The 20,471-nt window shown below is 37.9% G+C and overlaps 1 protein-coding gene across 9 annotated transcripts in view; it reads right to left on the bottom strand.

Annotated features, from left to right (window-relative positions):
- Window positions 1-20,471, bottom strand: part of PARD3 (par-3 family cell polarity regulator) — a 447,831-nt gene that overhangs the window by 96,668 nt on the left and 330,692 nt on the right. For 8 of the 9 annotated variants that reach the window (XM_082753473.1, XM_082753470.1, XM_082753468.1 and 5 more), the window contains one exon: window positions 4,819-5,073. In XM_082753473.1, coding sequence (XP_082609599.1) covers window positions 4,819-5,073 — 255 coding nt within the window. Of the gene's footprint in view, window positions 1-4,818; window positions 5,074-20,471 lie in introns of those variants that run through there. The other variant, XM_082753474.1, reaches the window with a different exon arrangement.

The raw sequence follows: 20,471 nt of genomic DNA, 5'->3' as shown, positions 1-20,471 counted from the left end.
AAACAACATTTTTGCCTCAGCACAGAGCAGATGACAGTTAAAGCAAACGGGTTGATTTTCAGTTCCCAAATATTCCGTTGACATAACTTGATTCCACTTCTGATAGAAAAGAAACCAGTTCATAAAGGTCTCCCTTTCTAAAATGAACAATTTTTTTTCTTTTTAATGGTAAAATGCATGCAAAAAGCATATGATTATGGTATTTATGTTTCCATTAAAATGTCCTCAGCAAGCTGTGGGAGTCTAGCCTACTATTTTCAGGCTATTTAGATTTACAGCAGCACAGTGCCTATTTTATTTCAATTATATTTCAGGACAATGCACTCTTGGTGGGAAATGATTACACAGTGACAGCCAGTAAACGTCCATTAGGAGTTGTCTTTCTATATACTGCTCAACTATGGGTGTCAGGTGATCACCATAAAACCCCATTGTTTAGCATCATTGTCATCTACATGAAAAATACTATTGATCAGTAGTGCAGCTTCTCTTCCGTGTGATGCAAAACATACTAGAGACATTTCTCAGTTAAAGTAAAAGCTTTATCCACAAGAACACAATTCTCAAGACACTTCTTTCCAATACTGTAAAATAAACATGGATTATACATTCCATCTAGATTTTGCTCCAGTAATGGCTAACGTTAAAAGTTGCTAAATGAAAAAAATGCTTAGCATCCTGTCTCTGTAAGCTATTGATACATAGGATGGAGCTAATGTAGCAAGGGCAGCTGATGGATAAGCAGCTATCCTGATCACCAAACACCCCCAACAGATTTTATTTGTTTATTTATTGCTAGAGTTTCATTTCTACTAAGCAATAAATTGCTTTTCTGTTAAGGAAAAGATTCTGCTTTAATTCTCTAGGATCAGGATCAGAAAACACTTTCTTAGTGCTACTAGAGAGAATTGCTATGACTAGTATAACTGGAATTTAAAATGTACTTCAAGATTCATGGGATCTATACTTACATATGGATTACATATGGAAGGATCTTTACTTTGAGCTTTTAATTTCATCTACATATTTATCAGATAATAACTAGCACTAGAAGAAGAAAAAAGCCACCCATATCCATCAATGATTTATTTAACTCTGATCCAACACAAATCTGCATTAAAGCAATTCTAAAACAGTTCCAAGTTGTAAGGAATTTTGAGTAAAAAATTACTATTTATAGGCTTTTATATATATATATATATATATATATATATACCTATAGTTGGTAAGATGTTTGAAGCAATGTTACTTCCACACATACACCAATGTGCAAGTTTCCAATGAGTAAGTTAACAACTCTTTCTCCTTTGTTGTATTTTGGCATTGTACAATCCATTTTCTAACTAAGAGAAATAAATGGACAAAATGATTAGGGAATAAACATTTTTTTCATCTTTTTATTGTTTTGTTCTGTCTGCCAATTAATGTGCGCTTGGGATATGGACAAATATTAAATACACTGAAGAAGAACAAAAGCACAGGCTTATTTTTAACCCTGGTTTCAAGTTAGGTTATAAAATATTTTAGGGATCTCTGCCTGACAACATGAAAGTACCACCTTTGGGTGCAGCTTAGTTAGTTGTAGTTGCCCTCATAATATCCTAATTTTTGAAAAAAATACATAAAAATTAAAATATATATATATATATTCTGACAAAGCAGTTCGTCCTCCACTTTGTTATCATTCACACACCATGACATGGTTAAATTTGCATCAGTTGGTGGCATGTGTTCATGAAAATAAGAGAGAAGCTTGAAGAATATTAAAGAAAAACAAACCCTGACAAGGCCTCACACACAGATGCAGTAATTCACTTGCAAGTTAAGGAAAAAATTGTCATGTGTTCAACAACGGTATGCAAACTATTATGGGACATTTTGTTATGGGCTTCTTTGTAAGAGACTTTTAAATAACCTTTTGGACATATTTAAATGTCAGATTGTGTTTGGCACTAAGCACCAAACTGTAATAGAAATAACATTTCCCATATAAACAACGCTGCTTTTAATATGTATGTGCTAAAGATTTGAGACAGCCTGGCCGTTACCAGCTCCTGGCAGTTCAGCGCGCGGGCAACGTGTGTTAGTGATTTCTCTTCCCATCCACAAGGGCTGGAAGGGACAGCTTCTATTTAGGTAACCTCTGAAACTCACAGAGGAAGGAAAGGATGGCAGGGCAAAGGGGTAAAACAGGGAAAGTAACACTTGGTGCAGGTGAATGCTAACATAAATGGCATGTTAAGAACACAGAGCTGTAACCGGCTATTTCTCCTCAGATTTCTTGTGGCATTATGAGGATAAATCAGCCTGCAGAGAAAAGAGTTCCCTGGAGAAAAGCCACATGAAGAGGCACTTGGATACTTGCTGTGGCAAGAGACATTACAGGAGATGCTATGTGAAGGGGGAAGGTCTCAGTGCTGGAAAGGGACAGCAAGAAACAAGTGGTGATGTACACAGGGTGAGAAGCCAGATATCCTACAGACAGGGTGACATCTCATCTAACAAGCATCTCAGGCCCACACAGACAGAACTATTCCTAAAAATGATGTTCAGATTATATTTCCTTAATACATCTAAGAGGAAATTTGTAGAATGCAGAGCAGCCTTGGGATGCTCAGCCACAAGCTCATACATGAGTTCTCCCAAACAGATACTTCAGAGGACATTGGTAGTAAGTAATAACCTTTTTCCATCTGAACTATCTATTTCTTTCCAGGTATTCCTTGCTGAATGTCCTATATCATTCCCTTATCACTAAACCAAGGATGGCTTTTCTTCTCTAGTGGGAGGTGTCCCTGCCCATGGCAGGGGGGTTGGAACTGGATGATCTTTACGGCCTCTTCCAACCCAAATTATTCTATGATTCTTGCTCATACCTGACTTGCTTTTTCTACCTCTGCTCCAGCCTGTTCTGCGTGCAGGGCCTGCCCTTTTTTCCCAGCATGATCCAGCTGAGTGAGTCGGAGCCCTCTGTGCTCCCAGGCTCTAGCAAAGCAGCCTGAATGTGTGAAACTGCCACACTGCTCTTCAATCCCACCCTTATCATTAACATCAGGTTCCCTCAATACACCGTTATCTTCAGTTTTACTCACTCTCTTCTGGCTCTTTTATCAACAATCACACAGAGTTAGCTAGGTCACACAGGTCTTATACTTCCCCGTGCCAGGTTTGCATCAAAGAACTTTTTTTTGTTGATGTGACATAGATGCCATTCAACTCAGGCATGAAACACTTTGGTCTAACAAAAACAGCCGCGAGAGGCACCACGTGGCTGCCACATCCAACCAAGCTATCTTGATTTCCAAAATAACAAAAGCACTGAAATGTCAGGCATTTGGGCATACCACGGCTGGTCAATATAGGACTAGGTAACATAAAATTTCAAGGGCACAGATGAAACTGTGTTTTTTCAAATCATTTTGTTCCCTTCACTGAAATAACATACATATCTACAATACATAAACATACATATCTACAATATAAAAACTATGTTTATTTAATACATAGTTTTATTTTACACAGCACAATACAGAATAACTGTGTGAGAAAATAAAAAGACAGCTGTGCTACTCATTTTTAGTGAAAATGTATACATCTGAAATGTCCTTTTTTGTCATGTCAGACAACATTTTTTTTTGCCAATATTATGCAAAGAAACTTTAGTAGATATAGCAGAGGGTTAAATGCACCAAACAGTCCTCATTAAAAAACTTTTAGACAATTAACTGGACTCTGCACGACAGCTGCTTTCCTTAAGTACAAATGACTCTATTTAACACTCAGAACAGAATAGGCAAGATCAACGCCACTCCATATGGAGAGCTATACAGACCTCCAACACTGTAACCAAAGATACTGTTCTGATCATTTAAGTGAATGTCCAGTATTTTTCTTCTGGAAAGAATGGGGTAGAAAACAAAACTACAAGTTATTTTACTATGAGCTAAATTAATAACCTCTGAATGAGTTAACAATACCTCCTGCACTAGGATTTCAATGTTCATTTTTGTAAAGCTGAGAAAATGCAGAACTTCAACATCATAGATGTCAGCCAAGAAAACAGATGTATTTCCATTGTTAAAGTGCAAAAAAAGCTATTCATTTTGCCTTTGGTTATTTCTACTTTATGCTAGTTTGCATGCCTGTTTTTTAGCTTCAGGTTTTTGAATGAACTCAAAACTCCATCAACAGAAACCAGAATTTTGCTGGATTTCAACATAAAACTTAGCATGACATAGTTCAGATAATGTAACCCCAGGAAAAGCATAAATCATAAGCTACAGCCTGAGAAGAGAACGTAACTCATAAGTCAGGCTTGGAGTTTACTCAGTTGGTCTGTATTTTATCACAAAGTTCCACCCACTATACAGAAGTTCAGGACTGTGGTAGGACTAAAATCCAGGTAAGCTTTAACCCACTTCTGCTTGAACAGTAAGAACTTCCCAAAGATTTTGTAATTTCTTTGAATAGGTTGGAAAGGTGGTATTCAACAGTCATATTAGTTAAAGCTCTGATAAATAAACCAGATGATGTCACAAGTTTGAATTTAAATTGAATTGCAACAAACAGGGGCTCTAAAATTCAAACCCATCTGAAGATTGAGAAGAAAATCTGTGGCTCTGTAGGATAAACTTTCAGATCCCATTCTGCCACAGTTTGATTTCTGTGAGCTCAATACTTTTCTGCATAAAGGCTTTTAAAAAGCCATTAATAAAAATGCAGTTCTGACTTGCCAATTGACGTACAGTCATCTCCCACGACACAAGCATTAGGAGGGTGGATTTCAAAAGAGCATATTGATTGCTGTCTGGTGCCTACCTGTCTACAGGTGAAGACTTTGAATTCCGTGGTTTCTTCACTTGGGCGTACAAGGCTTCAACTGTCTGCCCTTCCCTCGGGCTCTGTGGTCTGGTGGTCAGCGTTATCGTGCCGCTATTTGAAGAGTCATAGGAAGCAATCCCTGCATACATTGGGTCCGCATCACAGCCAAACGTCCGGTTAAAGTCCTGTATCTCAGCATAGTCCCGTTCACGAGCTTGTCTCTCTCGAAATTCTCTAGTTTTTGCTTGAATTCTGAAAAATTAAAAGAAGGCTGAAACTAATTTTCCCCCCCTTTCATCTGAAAGCAGCAGTTAACAGACACTTTGGGCGCCCATCCTAATGAAAACCACTGACGTGTTTCTAGTTTCAGTTTGTCATTGAGTCTCAGGTGTACATTGGATATTGAAGACTAGATCTAAGCAATGTCATGATCAACAGTGGTCTTTACGAACGAAGTCTGATTATCCACAGCCTTTTCTTTCATTATCAAGTGAAATAAAGGACTAGCCATAGTTCTCAGAGTTTATTGGTTGTTTCATGCGTCTTAGGATGTTTATGCTATTACCTGACCTGTCTGAGACAGACACAGTTCATATCGTCTTGTAGTCCATCAAAACCTGACAGATTTAGTGGTTCTAATGGCTGTCTTTAGAGATTAATGTTAATGTACTTTCTTGGCCCAATACTACAAAAATCGTACTTTTTTCAAAATTTAAAATCCCAACAAGAATAAAACACACACATATATATGTATGTTATGTATGTATATATGCAGTAAACTGTAGAAGCAGTTTCTTGTACACATTGTTTAAAATGTGTTTGATTTGTTTAATATGTAAACAAACTGAATCTGGCACCTACCGAAACTGCCTAGTGGGCAGTTTCTTCACAGAAAGCTTCAACATGTGCATTATGTTAAAGTTACAAATGAAAAGTGATGCTACATAGGGATTTTGTACCCAATTGCATTTGTTTAGCTATATGATTAAAAGTGACAGATAAAAACAGGCAACATTTAGCCATCTGACAAACACAAACTGAGTACAGGTCATGTTTTCAAAGGCACACAAACCTATTACTAAAATTTGATCTGGGCTTCAAAGTTTCATTGGCATTTTAGAAAATTTGATGTATCACACACATACACAGTGAACTGAAAAAAAAAACAACCCTCTTCCCATCAGTCTCCCCAGACCGATTTAATGCTCTGTCATCATTGCAAAATGAAGCACTGAGCTGTCTCCTCCCTTCCATTAGTAAAATGTGATACTTTTTCATCTAATACAGTCATGGCTATGGTGTGACAACATCTATCCATCCCGGCTGCAGCTCTGTGCACCCCCCTGCTACGTGCCATTTCCAAAGACAGCTTGCTCACCGACTGTTACCAAGAGCAGCCTACTCAAAGCCTCTGTCTCTTCTGAAAGCAAGCCTTGCTTCTTCCAAAAATAGAAAAGCCTTAAAGTTAGGTTACTTTTACATTATTTTTTTTTTTTTTGAAATTTTAATCTTATCCACATGACATTCAAAGACATCCCTTTGAATAGGGGCTACATAAAGGGCAGGATTCAGGGTACAGTTTAAGACACTACAATGCAGGTGCCCGCAGTAGGTGAGTTCACATCAGCTACATGTGTGAGCTCCTGTTACAGCCAAGGGAGCTGTAATTCAGCAGACTCCAGAGAGTTACAGTGCTGCTGTGCCAGTCAGCGTGTCCTAGCATGAAAAGAGTCACTGTACAGATACTTGTGACACTGCTGTTTAGGCCTCCTTTGGGAGTTTGGATAGCCAGCCTCAATTCAGCTGCTCAAACATGGGCAGCTACAGCCACCCAGCAGCCCCAGGAAACACTGCCGGACCTCCAGCTGCAAGACAAGTTCTCCCATAGGTCCCTGTCACATCTGCCAGCCCTGTGCTGGCATCTCAGAGACTGTGACAACTCAAATGACACGAGACAACTGTGTATGAGCATGAGAATCCAGCTCTGAGCCTGAATGTGAAATTCTAAATTCAAGTGTCTTCATCAGACTGAGCCCCAAGCAAATTATTCTTTCTGTGCTAACAGAGATCCTGGTAAGAAAAGAGGGAATAGGAGGGTGGCACAGAAGGCAGACCTATTTTCCTTAAAAATCCCACAAGTATTGACCAAGGGTACAGATCTGGGGGTAAAATTGACCAGCTAAACTCCCTTCAACAGTCAGCAACATCTACATAAATGGTTCGGTGATTAATGTAAATGCCCTGAATTACACCTCAGCCTAATTCTTCCTGCTTATGCCCACTACTACTGGCATGTAAACCACAAGTCTCACTCATATTCAGTCCCAGTGGAAAGAAAAACAACCATATAAACAAAAAGAAAATGTAAATAGTAGAAATCTGAGAAAAATTAACTTAAGCCAACATAATTTTTTAATTATGCAATTTTCATAGTCAAGATTTTTCTTTACAGATTGCTTTTTATTTTAAGAGGGGAAAAATGGACAAGAAAACTACAACAATGTTCAGCTGACAGCACACTCTTCTGAAATTTCAGCAACCTCCAACAGGATTATTTTTTTTTAATTTAGAGTGACAAAGGACACAGGCTTAAATCCCAAACCCATTTCAAATTTAAATTGTGTCTATTTTTAAAATACAAAAGATATACTTTACATAGTCCTATATTCCAGAGCTGCAATTCAGAAACATTACAGCCTTAATCACTTGGAAGGTGCAGAAGGAAAAATAGGCCTGGAGATGACCTGTACTTGTTGATTTCATCTCTCTGTAGATTTCATTTCCAATTTGTAGTCCTGTGTTAATTACCCCATGGCAGAATGTATTTATCCCTTTATAAATCTCCTCTGAATGGGAAAAGCAAAAGAAAACAGCAATTTTCTAGATATTGCTAGATTCTGGAATGTAATTTTAATTTCAATGGTAAATGTATCATCAAATATTTGAACACTGGCTGACATCAATATGAGCAAAAAATATATATATATTTGTGTATATTTGTGTATTTTAGTGCATGAAATTTGACAGTATAGCAATAACGTGGCATCAAGTAATACAGTCAGGAGAAAACATTGTTACCTGACATGCTTATAAAACTGAATTATTTGGTGGTAACTGGTGATATCGGCCTCAGTGTTATACAGACTGCCATGAGATGTGCCGATGATTGTTCTAATTTCTGACCATGAATATCACTTCACTCTCCACACGTGCAGACACTAGGGTCCCTAGTTTCATGTTAACCAAGTTTTCTCATGTAGATACATGAGAAAATAGCTTATTGGCTATTTAATACATTTGAACTCTTAAATAGCACCGTTTGCAGCATAACATTAAGATTTTCCCATGCATGGTTCAATGAAGAATACTTACTCCTATTCAAGTGGGAGAGAACTGATTGTTGAAGTGTTTTGCAAATAATTATGTTCATATCCACCAGGAATTTTTTTAGAACATTTTCTACAATTGCTAATAAAATGTGTTAATACACATACACAGTATTAAAAATCAGAGCCCAAATGCATTATACATCTTCCTGTTAATTATAACCAAAGTACTCAGTAAGCAGTTACAGTAAGCAACATTTACAAAATCAGACCAAAAAATGAGACTTACAAGACTTCCAACTATACTGATGCCCAAAATGTGATTTTTATCTCTTAATTAATTTTCTGTGTGTCAAGTCTAAACCACTGTACTAGTCCTATTCCCTTGACATGACAAAAACATAGGTATTCTGATTATTTATTTTTAAATATTATTTAAAATACTGATTTGTTTCTGTCTTCTTCAGGATATGTTATATTTAATATTAGTATTAAACATTATGTCTCCAAACTCAGAAGAAACAAATGACCAAAGAAAAATATGTAGACATACTCTTGAAAAGAACAGTACCTAGCAGCTAAATATTGCTCTATCCCTTTTTCACTTGTAATAGTTTTAAAATCCAAATATATTTTTATATAAGTAACTTGAACTTAATACTACATTATTTTTATATAGAGTGCATATGTATGTGTGTACACATGGTGTGGCTTAACTCTTCCATTAGTATATACTGAATTAAGTGCGCATACGGAAAATGTCAGTGCAGACTACTGTGGGAAAGATTAAAATGATTATGTGAACACACTGTAGTGCAGACAAGAACCTGGAATTTGCTGTGTACTTCAGCCCTAATCAGCAGTGCTCTTGCTATTGAAATGCAGTATCTGGAGAAGCATTTGACCAGAGTGCTTCAGTCTCACAATGTGGATATTCGTATTAACTTGTCTTCACTGAACAGTGTTGCTTTATGACACGACACAATAAAAACGCATATGTCTGAAATTTCAGATCAGCTAATTTTGAGGATTTATGGCCTTCCTACAGATTCTGTATGGGCTTAACCATGATAATAATGCTTAGCATTTATATAAGTCTTTTCATCTTGAAAGAATTTTGCAAAAACTGCTAATCAATTTTGCAGTGTTTAAATGGAACTAAACTTTCAAAAATACAAAAGCTACCCCAAGAAGTTTCTAAACCCTTCTCGCTGAAGTGTTAATATTGAAAATGTCAACAACGTACTGTCGTGCTTTTGAGACTCAAATTATAATGTTCAGTAAAGTATAAACTATCCTCACGCATTTGTGTGGCATTCAATTCAAAAGCTAATGATAACTGCTTCAAATGACAATATTGTTAGCTGCAGAACTTCCTATAATTGTTTGACGAGCTTTTCATTGCAAGCTAATCCAGTAATGATAGACATACCCATTGTAGAGCAATTCCTATGCATGGGAAACAGTGGTCACAAATGTAAAGGAAAAGCTTTTGCTCTCCTGTCTTCAGAAAAGAGCAGACACCTTGTTCCCTTTTTCAGAACTCTGTGAGTGGGATTCAGCTGTCAGATGAGGGAAACTGCCATTTTAGACACCCAAATTTAGGTGTCAGCATGTGTTTTGGTCTGACAGTAGGGCTGGTCTAGATTCACACACCAGGCCACGGCCCATGGGGCCTGGCTTCTAATGGATGTGCCAAGTGCACCTCCCTCAGCCACAAAGGTCATTTAGCCTGGTAACTCACATGCAGATACCAAATTAATTGGCTAGTCAAATCTCACACCCAGCCAAACATTCACACCAGCTATGTGGGAGCCAAATTTTAACTTTTTCCATCAATAGAGAACTCCAGACTGTGATACCTGCAGAGCTCTTGTGAGAAAAAGTGAACAAGCAAAGTTAGCAAAATAAATCAACCTTAATTTCAAGTAGCATTAGGAGTGAAATAATAAATATATGCCCAGTCCCTTGGAAGCACCAAGACCGCTTTGGAGGATTTTTTCATACTAGTAATTTAGATCCTTTAAAAATTGACTATCATCTTAATTGATTAATACAGTATGGGAAGGATATTCATGGCTAACACATTACAGTTGCTGTTGCAATGGCAGCAATGTCCTCCCACAAGAGCAGAAACGAAGTTGGCTGCTGTTTCTGGTGTGCAATTGCTTGGTCAATTCAATTAATCATCCTGCTGTTGCCAGGACTCAGTGATTGCCCAAGTGATTATCCACAACCTAGTCTTTTCCACCGAGGCTTGCTGATTTACAAAATCGGTATTGAACACTTGCAATCCACATATGTGAGGTGGCTGACAATGTTTATTAAGGATAGAAACAGCATTGTGTAAGGACAGAAGCTAAATGACAAGCCATCCAACACTGCCAGTTCTCAGTTCTGCCACCAGACTGGCATTCCTCTATATGATGGATTAAGATCAGAGGAAAAACAACGAGACATTTATAACGCCAGTCAGCTTGCCTAAGTTAGTCGGATGGGATGACAACATTTGGTCTAGTTTTTGCCAGATATCGTTTCTAATAAAAAGGTCTGGAGGTGCACTGGTCAGTAGCCAGACCTTGTCAGTCATGTCCCCTCCTCCCCTGCTAGTGAAAAATACCTTGTGGGTATAGCACACCAGCAATAAGCCAGGTCTCACTGCTCCTCCTCACCCTCCCTTTGACTGCCTTCAGTGCTTTAATGGCCGTTTCCCTAAATTTTGGCAGTCAAGCCAATATAGGAGTTTGTCCCCTTCTGTATTTTTCTCTGGCCTTTGGATCCAAAGAGAAATTTTCTGACAACTGCTCTTCTAACAAGGGTACCTTGATTATGGACATTATTGTGATTTCCTTCTGAACCTGCATATTACACTTAGCTTTTTTTATTGTGATTAGAGCTAGTCAGTTATCATAGCTATAACCATTATAACTTAGCAAAGCTGCCTCGTTTCCTGGGGAAATCATTCTAAAGGATCACTGTGGGCAATGGGTAATCATGAGCAGCAACAAGCTGCAAACAGAGACACCTTTTCTTCCTTGTGTGCCCCTTGCCATTTCATTCAAAACTTAAGAACGTTAAAAAATAAATAAATAAGGTACTGCTAAGTATTTTTAAATTGGAAAGCAACCTTTTGAAGTTAATAAATAAAAAAAGAACAATTTGATGTGTGCATGCATATGTAGCCAGTTGCCTAAAATATGACTACTTTGACTTTAAGCACTTGAAGAAACATACACAAAATGTGGTCAGATAAGCCCAAGAATACAGGGACAAAATCAGAAAGGCCAAGGCATAATGTGAGGTAAAAGTAGCAGGGAGCTTTGAAGATAACAATAAATCATTGTGTAATTGCATTAGCAGTAAAAGGAAGAGCAAAGAAAAGGTTGCTTCCCTGCTCAGTAGTAAGGGAACGATATTGACAGATGATGCTGAGGAAACCTAAGGCTTAATTTGTTGTTTTTTTCTTTTCATCTATCTTCACTAAAATGGTTGATTGCAAGCAAGTGGCCAGTGCTATTGATATTGCCACCAATAACAAAAAATATCTCAAGTCTAACATCAAAAGGAGTAGCTAGAAACTGGTTAAGCTAGTTAAGCTATTTGTACATCCTGCACACATCACTGTCTCAGATTGCCTCAGACCTTTTCCAGTAATCATGAGAAGCTGTTGAGGACAGCCAAAGTATTGAGAGACTAGAGGAAGTCAACATCCCTTTGGAGGAGCAAGAGAATTATTAACTCGTCAGTTTAACTTCAGTCCCCTGAGAAACTTTGAATCCAACTATCAGTAACCACTGAGAAGATAACAGGGCAAGCAGTAGCCACCATATCAAGAACAGATGTAGTCAAGGCAATCTGATTTCCTTCTATAACACAGTAAAAGGCCTTCTGAATAGAGGAAAAACAGTAGATCTAAGGCTAAGAAAAAACGGCAACAGGATGGATGCAATAGGTTGAACTGGGCAGTTCCTACAAAGTGTCTAAAGTGTAGGTTTCAGAAATTCACAGTCACACCAGGAGGACGGATTGAGGCATTTTCTACATGGATCCCTCCCTGAGTTTGCTCAGGGTTTTCATTATTAATTAGGATGCTATTGAATCTGCACAAAGCCCAGATGAACAAAATGAACAATAGAGGAAAGGATTAAAATTTCAAATGCTCCTGAAGGACAGAGTGGACTTCAAAAATAGAATTAACTTCAATAATAACAAGTAGAAGGTAATTTACATAGAATAATTAAGCATATCAATTAGAAGTAGGAAAAAAACTGTGAGCTGCTTTTTCAGGAATGGATCTGGAAATTGTACTGGATGACAGATATACACAGGTTAGCAATGTCAAGCTGCTGTGGAAAAGAAAAAAGACAGTGGGGACATAATAGCAGTCTCCTAATACATAAGGAGGAAAATTACAATGTCTTCCATCTGTAATGCAAGTATTAGGTATTTAAACTCCAGCAATAATGACTGAGCCTAGATATTGTGGGCAGGGGAACCTTCTAACTAAGGGAAGCTATCAAGACTATGTCATTAAAAAAAAAAAAAAAAGCATTAAAAAAAAAGGATGAAACAAACATCTTGCAGGAATGACATACAATGGAGATCCAACCTTGGAAAAGTGACACGCCCTCTCCTCTAGATATATAATGCTACACTTTCACAGAAATTTTATACGCATGTATTTCCCATGTAATATTTCTACAAGAACAGACAAATGTAACAGGGACTAAATTTTTATGAATAACAAACAAAATAACAAAAACGGTGTCCACCACCTTGAAATTAAAGAAATACACCCACACAATCATACAGTCTTATTTTTTTCCTCCTCCAACAACCACAGCATATTTGCCAATTAGAAAATGTGATAGTGCCTAGGTCTCCCTGCAGTTCCCCCTCTTTAAATCCCACATGCAGAAGAGATCCATGAGAATTTCAAAAACCTTTAATGAGCTACAACTGAGGAGGGATGTAGTTAAAAAAAAAAAAAAAAGTGATTATATAAGTGCCCTACTACATGTATATTCAGAAGAGAACAGCATGCTCATTTTTGTAAGGAGTCATAAAGAATGCTGATAGAGAAGGTAATAAAGTAAAAATGAAGATGTGAAGAAATGAAAAAAAAGCAGAAGATAAATATTATAAGTAGATAAAGTGCAAACAGAAATTTGAGACCAAGTGACGCTGATGAAACTAAAGGAGACACCATAATTGTTTTCTCTAACCTCTACCTTTTTTTTTTTTTTTAATCTCTGACCTTCTTGAGTCACCAAAGTTTTTCCAACGTGAAGATACATTTTCCCTTAGCAGAGTATCTCAATCCTGCTTTCTTGGATCTTGGAGTAAATCAGTGAAAATCCCTGCTATTTTGAAAAATAAATAAATAAATAAACAAATAAATAAATAAATCTGTAAATTACTATGTTACTTGCATTTCAATGGCACTTTTAGACTGCTTTATCCAGTTAATAGTCTGCAGCATTTGGGGGTCTGGAGGTAGAGGGTATACCTGCTGTGTGCTGTGGTGTCTTTAAGAATATGTTCCAACCAAAGCCAAATTTATCAGGTACATAGGCAGGATAGCAGGTCCTCACATCCCCAAAACAAACACTACAAGGACTGATTTTTTTTATTATTTTTTTATTATTTTTTTTTGTCTAATTTTCATGTCTGATCCTAGGGTCAGCAGCCCCAGCAGTGGAGATCCCCCAAATGGGCAACTGGAGCAATAGTCCAATTCCTGCTGGGAACCAGGGTGCATCAAAGAACATCATTGCTCTCTGTGAGGAAAATGGATTTTTTTCTTCTGCTTTATAAAACCAGCCAGATTAGCTGATATTTACACCTATGAGACAGATCCCTGGTCATTAGATTAATGCAGCTCTAACCTCCTATTAGCCCTTTTGCTGGACTGAAGCAGTACCGAAACAGATCATGAGATTCAACTATAGCTAAAACATAACTTGGAAAAGCTCCTGCTTTAAACCCTACTCACTTAAGACTGCTGGTTTTCTCTCTCAGAGAGGTTTTGCTGGGTAATTTCTTTCCCAACAATATTTTTTCAACTGGAGAACAAAGACAGCAAGCAGCACTAACACCTGAATGCTGTAGTTAGATATGTAAGGAGCAGCTGTTCTTGTATGTGCAAGAAGCTAATGACAAAGACATATCATATATCAACTGCTACCATATATCATACCACATATCAAATCAGTCATTCACAGATGCTACAGGCAGTAACTGGAGGCCCAGTTACAATGCTGTCATCAGTCCATTGAGGTGACCCTCTCCAGCATCACCATCCTTCAGTCAGCCCAATAACATAAGTGGGTATGAAATACTGCCACTAGCTCAATTTCAGTTCCATTATTCTGTTTCTAGAGTGCTATGTATGAAGTAGCCTAATCCTGAAGTTGGAAAATGAAACAGTGCGAAGTGACAAAAGATTACAATGAAAACCCTTACAAAAAAACAAAGGATTATGTGGGGAAGGGAAGGGAAGGGAAGGGAAGGGAAGGGAAGGGAAGGGAAGGGAAGGGAAGGGAAGGGAAGGGAAGGGAAGGGAAGGGAAGGGAAGGGAAGGGAAGGGAAGGGAAGGGAAGGGAAGGGAAGGGAAGGGAAGGGAAGGGAAGGGAAGGGAAGGGAAGGGAAGGGAAGGGAAGGGAAGGGAAGGGAAGGGAAGGGAAGGGAAGGGAAGGGAAGGGAAGGGAAGGGAAGGGAAGGGAAGGGAAGGGAAGGGAAGGGAAGGGAAGGGAAGGGAAGGGATCACAAATGGAGAATATAGCTTTTATGTCAGTATTTTTTGCTTAGGATCGAAAGTTGGCACCCATTGACACCTCTCAGAATTCACTTCTAAAAATCCTGATGGTTCGCAGTACTGTGTGACAGCATATATCTACAGCATGGCCAGACACTGAACTAGGTTTCTTATAACCCATTAAGAGGTTTGTATTGTAAGGTTTTGTAAGTAACTGGTTGCAAAATAAAAGGTGAGACAGACCTGTCTGCCTGTTGTGAATGTGTCATTAGGTATCTTTGTAATTAGTCAGATAATTGCTGCTGTATCAAAAAATTAGAACAAAGAGAGGTTTTAGTGCAGTAGCTTACTGTAATAACCTATAATAGTCACTGTACTATAGGTCACTAACCTCCTATAGGTTACTATAGTAAGCTACTTGACTCCTGTAGTTGAGTCTGGAAAATCTAAAGGGTTTTCAGTTATGTTCAACTCAGCAACAATACACACAGCCACATTCAATAAGTCAGTAATTATGCTACAATTTCTTTCATTCTTAAATAAGTATTTGCTACACAAACTCTACCACTAACAGCATGGTTTATTAGTCAACAGAGGACAGACTGTTGCCCTACCTAAAATTCTTGGCATTCAAAAATTGAATACTACAAACTAGTGGCCTTTACTTAGAAGTAACAGAGTGCTGAACTTGTATGATCTGCAAGACACCTTAACCAAATTGATAAATCAGATTATAAAGACCAAATAAATTATATTTTTAGATTTATGGCAAAGGACTTGGCCGGACCTTGCTCAGTACAATGTCTTGAATCTCTGCAGAAGAATAACAATGAAAATACATTTTTAGTGTGATATCTTATAATCTCAACCTGTATACTTACAAAATGTACTTAGAGAATGTAAGGAGCTTTGTTTAAAAAACATCTCGGCAACTATTATTTCACAAAAGCTTCAATTTACATATCTCTGGAAGTCTGTGCTTTTATGAAGTGGAACTGCTCTGAAATATTTTTCCAAAGCTTAATGTTCTCATGCTTCACTTCTGTGTTTTACAAAAAATACTGCTGTTGATTTGTTTTTCACATTCTGCACCCTCATCCTTTATGTAAAAAACAAATGCCAAAAACAATGCTGCAAGTCTCAGTGAAACTGGAATATCGCTTCACAAACAAACCCCATCTCAAAATAAGTGAGAATGAGAAACATGTTGCTTTGATTTTCTGATTCACAGAGGAATTATTTTTTTTCCTCTGCTCTCCTATGAGCCAGGAAGGGGGTAGAAGTTTTATCAGAAAGGATTTTATGCAAGTCACTTTAGAAAATATTTATATTCTGAATGTTTGCAATAATTATGCATTTAGAGTTAATATTTCTCATGAAAGCTGTAAAATGGCATCAAAATACAGAAGCAAAGAAACTAAAGTTGAATCTTTGCATTATTTTAAAGACAGATAGCACTTAGGTTATATATGAAGCAAAAATTCTCTTCATATCACAGTATGTTGTCTCTTTTCCTAAAAGTAAGATGAAACGGCTTCATGAAAATATTTTGCTTAAGGGGAAAAAGTTGGGATTTTCCAATAAAAATATTATGGTCTCTCTGGGAAATCTGGAAAGACACCAAGAGTGTCCTGCTGTTCAGCCCCCTACTCCATCTGATACTTTAACAGTTCCAGATGGCCTTTACTACAGGATGACCTCCCCTCTATTCTTTTATTATGACCTTTGGGTCACAAATTATCCATAGGATGCTGCTGTCATTCTGTAAGACACTATTATATCTTTCATCTAAAGGATAAAGATGCTTAACATTAAAACACATCTTTGTTAGGGTGACCTTCCAATGATGATCAAAACAGACAGTTATTCCAATCAACGTCACTGCTGGAGAAAATATGTTTCATTTTTTGCAACACTGACATTGAGAAACTAAGGCGTAGTTTTAAATCAGATCACTTTTGTAATTGTACTTGGCTAGAGAGCACAGCACAGTATATTATACTCATTTAAAATATAAAAAATATTGCTGTAATTGCTTTGATGAGTTATGTCGATTAAAGGGACGTGGCGGTTTGTTGTGTGTTTTTTTGTTTTTTTTTAAGTTATCGATGTGGTTTTCATGTAAACTTCATTGATAGGAGGTAATAAAACTTTATGTAGTGTTTATTAATTATTTGTCTTTCTCTATAATCATAAATGGAACTCACTGAACTTGCATACGAAAATATAATAAATAGTCCCAATGTACTAAATAAAGTAATAAGGTTAATTTCTTTCCTGCTGTCAGTAAATTCATGTTAGCAGTCTCTCGTCAGCTTGACATCAATTAATGATTTTAATTCCAGACTCTTGTCACAGTACTCACCACCCTTTCGTCTAATTAAAATGGATGATGCATGATGAAGGGAAAACACAAGACTTCTGTTCTTGTTGTAACATTTCTATTCATTAGTATACTTTTACAACAAAAGGCTTGTGGCTTTAATGGCACTAGAGAAAGATGAAGAGAAGTTTATTATATGTTGGAGATAAAGACTCTTATACCCTTAGGAAACAATTTATGGAATGACCGGAACATTCACAAAAAGATATTGGTGTTATTTTAGTTACTAATGAACATACAGAATGCTTCACTCTAAGTTTAGGAAAAATCATTACGTGAAAAACACCCACCAAAATTGTGCTCGTTTATGTTAGCACCAAAAAACATTGTCAGCCCATTGATCGTTCTACAAAAGTAACAGCAAAACAGCCAATACAGAGACAAATGCCTGACCCACCTCTCCCAGACAGGATCTCTGCACGACAAAGATCCTCAGCCATTTCTCCCTTTTTTTTTTTTTTTTTTGGCCATACTCCCTTGAAGCTGTAAGAGCACCACGTCCTACCTCTAATCGCTAAAACTCCCCCCAATTCCCATTCTAAAAGTTTGCCATGGTTGATAGCAAGGCATTAAGACTCTGCCATCCCAACCCTGGTGAGCCACGAGCATCATCGCAGAGCCCCAGCCTGCTGCTGCTTCCCCAGCCCAGGGCAGCCCCAGCCTGGACAGCCCCTCACAAAGCCTCGTTGGGAGCTCCCCCTCCTGGCTCTGCAGCCCACAGGCGACACTGCCACGACAGTGATGCCATGTGCACAGGCAAGGATACAAATAACAGCAGATTGATGTAATTCCCTTTATAGCCCACAGGAACAAAAGGTTAGATTTTCCATAACGTAACGTGGGAAAACTAGAAAGGAAAGATGTTTATTTTGCAGATGACAATTACACATACACATGTATGCATGAAGCGTAGCACTGCTTTGCTGTGTGTTTATCTTTCTCCAAGTCCAGCCAAGACTGGCAATGTATGGCTTCTTTCTCAGAGCAGAGAAAGGCACACCCTGCTGGCTCCCTGGCTCCAGAGGCACCTGACTACTCTGCCATAGCACTTCCAGTGATACAGCTAAATAATTCTTTTCCGAAAGGTTTCTCCTTATCGCCTCACTACTGATCCTCACCATACAGGTGTTTAAGCACCTGATTTTGCATTCATTTCTGTGGAAGCTGAGGAAGAATACAAAGCTAAGATTAACATATCTGTATGGTAACAGATAGATTTGCAGAACACGAGTAAAGCTCTTTACTCAGTGTATTAGCAAAATGGAGAAAATATCCTGTAGACTGGTGTTTTTGTTTTTTTTTTTCCTGAGGAAGCAGTGGCTCTAGAGGAGGATTGAAGCATAAGCAGTATTCACCCATAGCTGGGATCACATACTCTGAATCATGAGATTACATTAGAATTGCAGCTTTCATCTTTTTAAGTATTATCTAGCAGTGAAATGTGCTAAATACAGCTGAACTTGTTGAAAACTTCACGAAGTATATTTATTTTGTTCTTCCGTTATACACGGCCTGGGCACAAAGAGGAAAGTTGTTTAGGTTGGGGAGTGTTTGTTTTGCTAGAGGGAGTCCAAGGCTTCAGACAAGCCAAGCACACCTGGCTGGGCCATGCAGGTGTCGTGAACAGAAGGTGCCTGAGCTGAGGATGGGCAGAACACAGGCAAAGGGCTTTGATTTTGCTAAAGATTTATTTTCTTATGCACTGAACCCGGAGCTGCAGGGGAATAAAATGTAAGGAAAAATCCAAGGGTGAAGGAGGGAGGTATCAGAACCTGCTGTTAGGGAAATGTCTCCCTTCAGCACAAGCCACCAACCAAAACCAGCAGACAAATCTAAGCAGTGAGTTTTCTGAACATTTCTGCCTTCACATCTCCTAAGAAAAAGGGTATACAGTGTCTTGAAAGAGTCAGAAAACATTTCAGGACAATCAGACTGCAGGATACCCCATGGACACATTGGCTGCATGGTGAGAAAACCCTCACCTGGGAGGCCCTCAGAGACCAGATGTATAGAGTTTGTATCTAAAGTGAAAAGGTCTGTGGGCTTCCCAAGGCTTAGGTCCAGTAGGACAGCAGAAGGTGACCATCCATATGAAAACAAGTGGGTTGTAACTCTAATGCATGATGGCCATTGACAAAAGTTTCAGAATCTGATTTTAAGTCTACCCTACATAGCAATGCTCGTGTGAGACTGTAAGCAGATTGAAGCATCTCTGAAAGCTCAAGATATCCCATACATCTCCAATCTGCACAATTCAAGGCATTACTCTGAGGAAGATGGGCCAATTACAGGTTCATCAGGAAATTCTGGAATCAGCAGACCACTTACTATATATAAAAAGACTAAGAAGCACCCAGGTCTGTTTTCCCAGTCTACCCCAGCCAATGTAGGACCTCAGTGGTATCCAGTTCTAGTGGTCCATTGATGGACTGGAAAACAGGATGGCAAAGAGGGGCTCCAAGTTAACATATACATAAAATGGCTGTGATTGGGCACAAGAATAGAGGTAGTTCAATTCATGCCTTACTCAAATTCCTCAAGACTCTGCAGTACAGTCTTTTTTAGGAGATGCAAAGCCAAGTTCAGAAAATCTATTGCTTAGTTTTGTCTTACAGTTTTGATTGGTGTCCATTGGTGGAAAGAAACAACTTTCCCAACACACCAGAAACCAACTGGATTTTCAGAAGTGCTTCACAGACATTCAAGGATAATACAAGTAAACTTCTTTTTCTGGAGTAAACCAGTGTGATATAAGAATAGTGATACAAGTAGACAATGTCCTATGCCCTTGAAAGAACCATTAGTCTGAACTTCTAAGAATTTACAAGTAGCAAGCATCTTAGAGCACTTTTGGTAAGACTAGTGGGTGGTCTCATCAGATGGCATGCCTAATTGGTCCAATATTTTATTTCATTGAAAGCTGCCTGTATTTGTGACTAGATAGTTTATTTTCTTGTTCAAAACTCCTTTGTTAAGATTGTCAGTAAACTCGTACCATATACAGCAGAAGAGATATCCTCCTTAATATGAAATTATTGCTAATAATATATTTATTCAAGGCAATTTTACTATTTTAATAATGGTAAATTGAAGAACATTAATTTACTTACTTGCTTATAGTCAATATGAGTACTATTTTTAAGATTAAAGAAAATCTATTGTAAGCACAATACTCTTAAAATTA

The sequence above is a fragment of the Aythya marila genome, assembly GCF_965140915.1.
Source record: "Aythya marila genome assembly, chromosome: 2".
Taxonomy (NCBI): domain Eukaryota; kingdom Metazoa; phylum Chordata; class Aves; order Anseriformes; family Anatidae; genus Aythya; species Aythya marila.
Note: the sequence above shows the minus strand (reverse complement) of the source record. Positions and strands in the feature narration are given on the sequence as shown.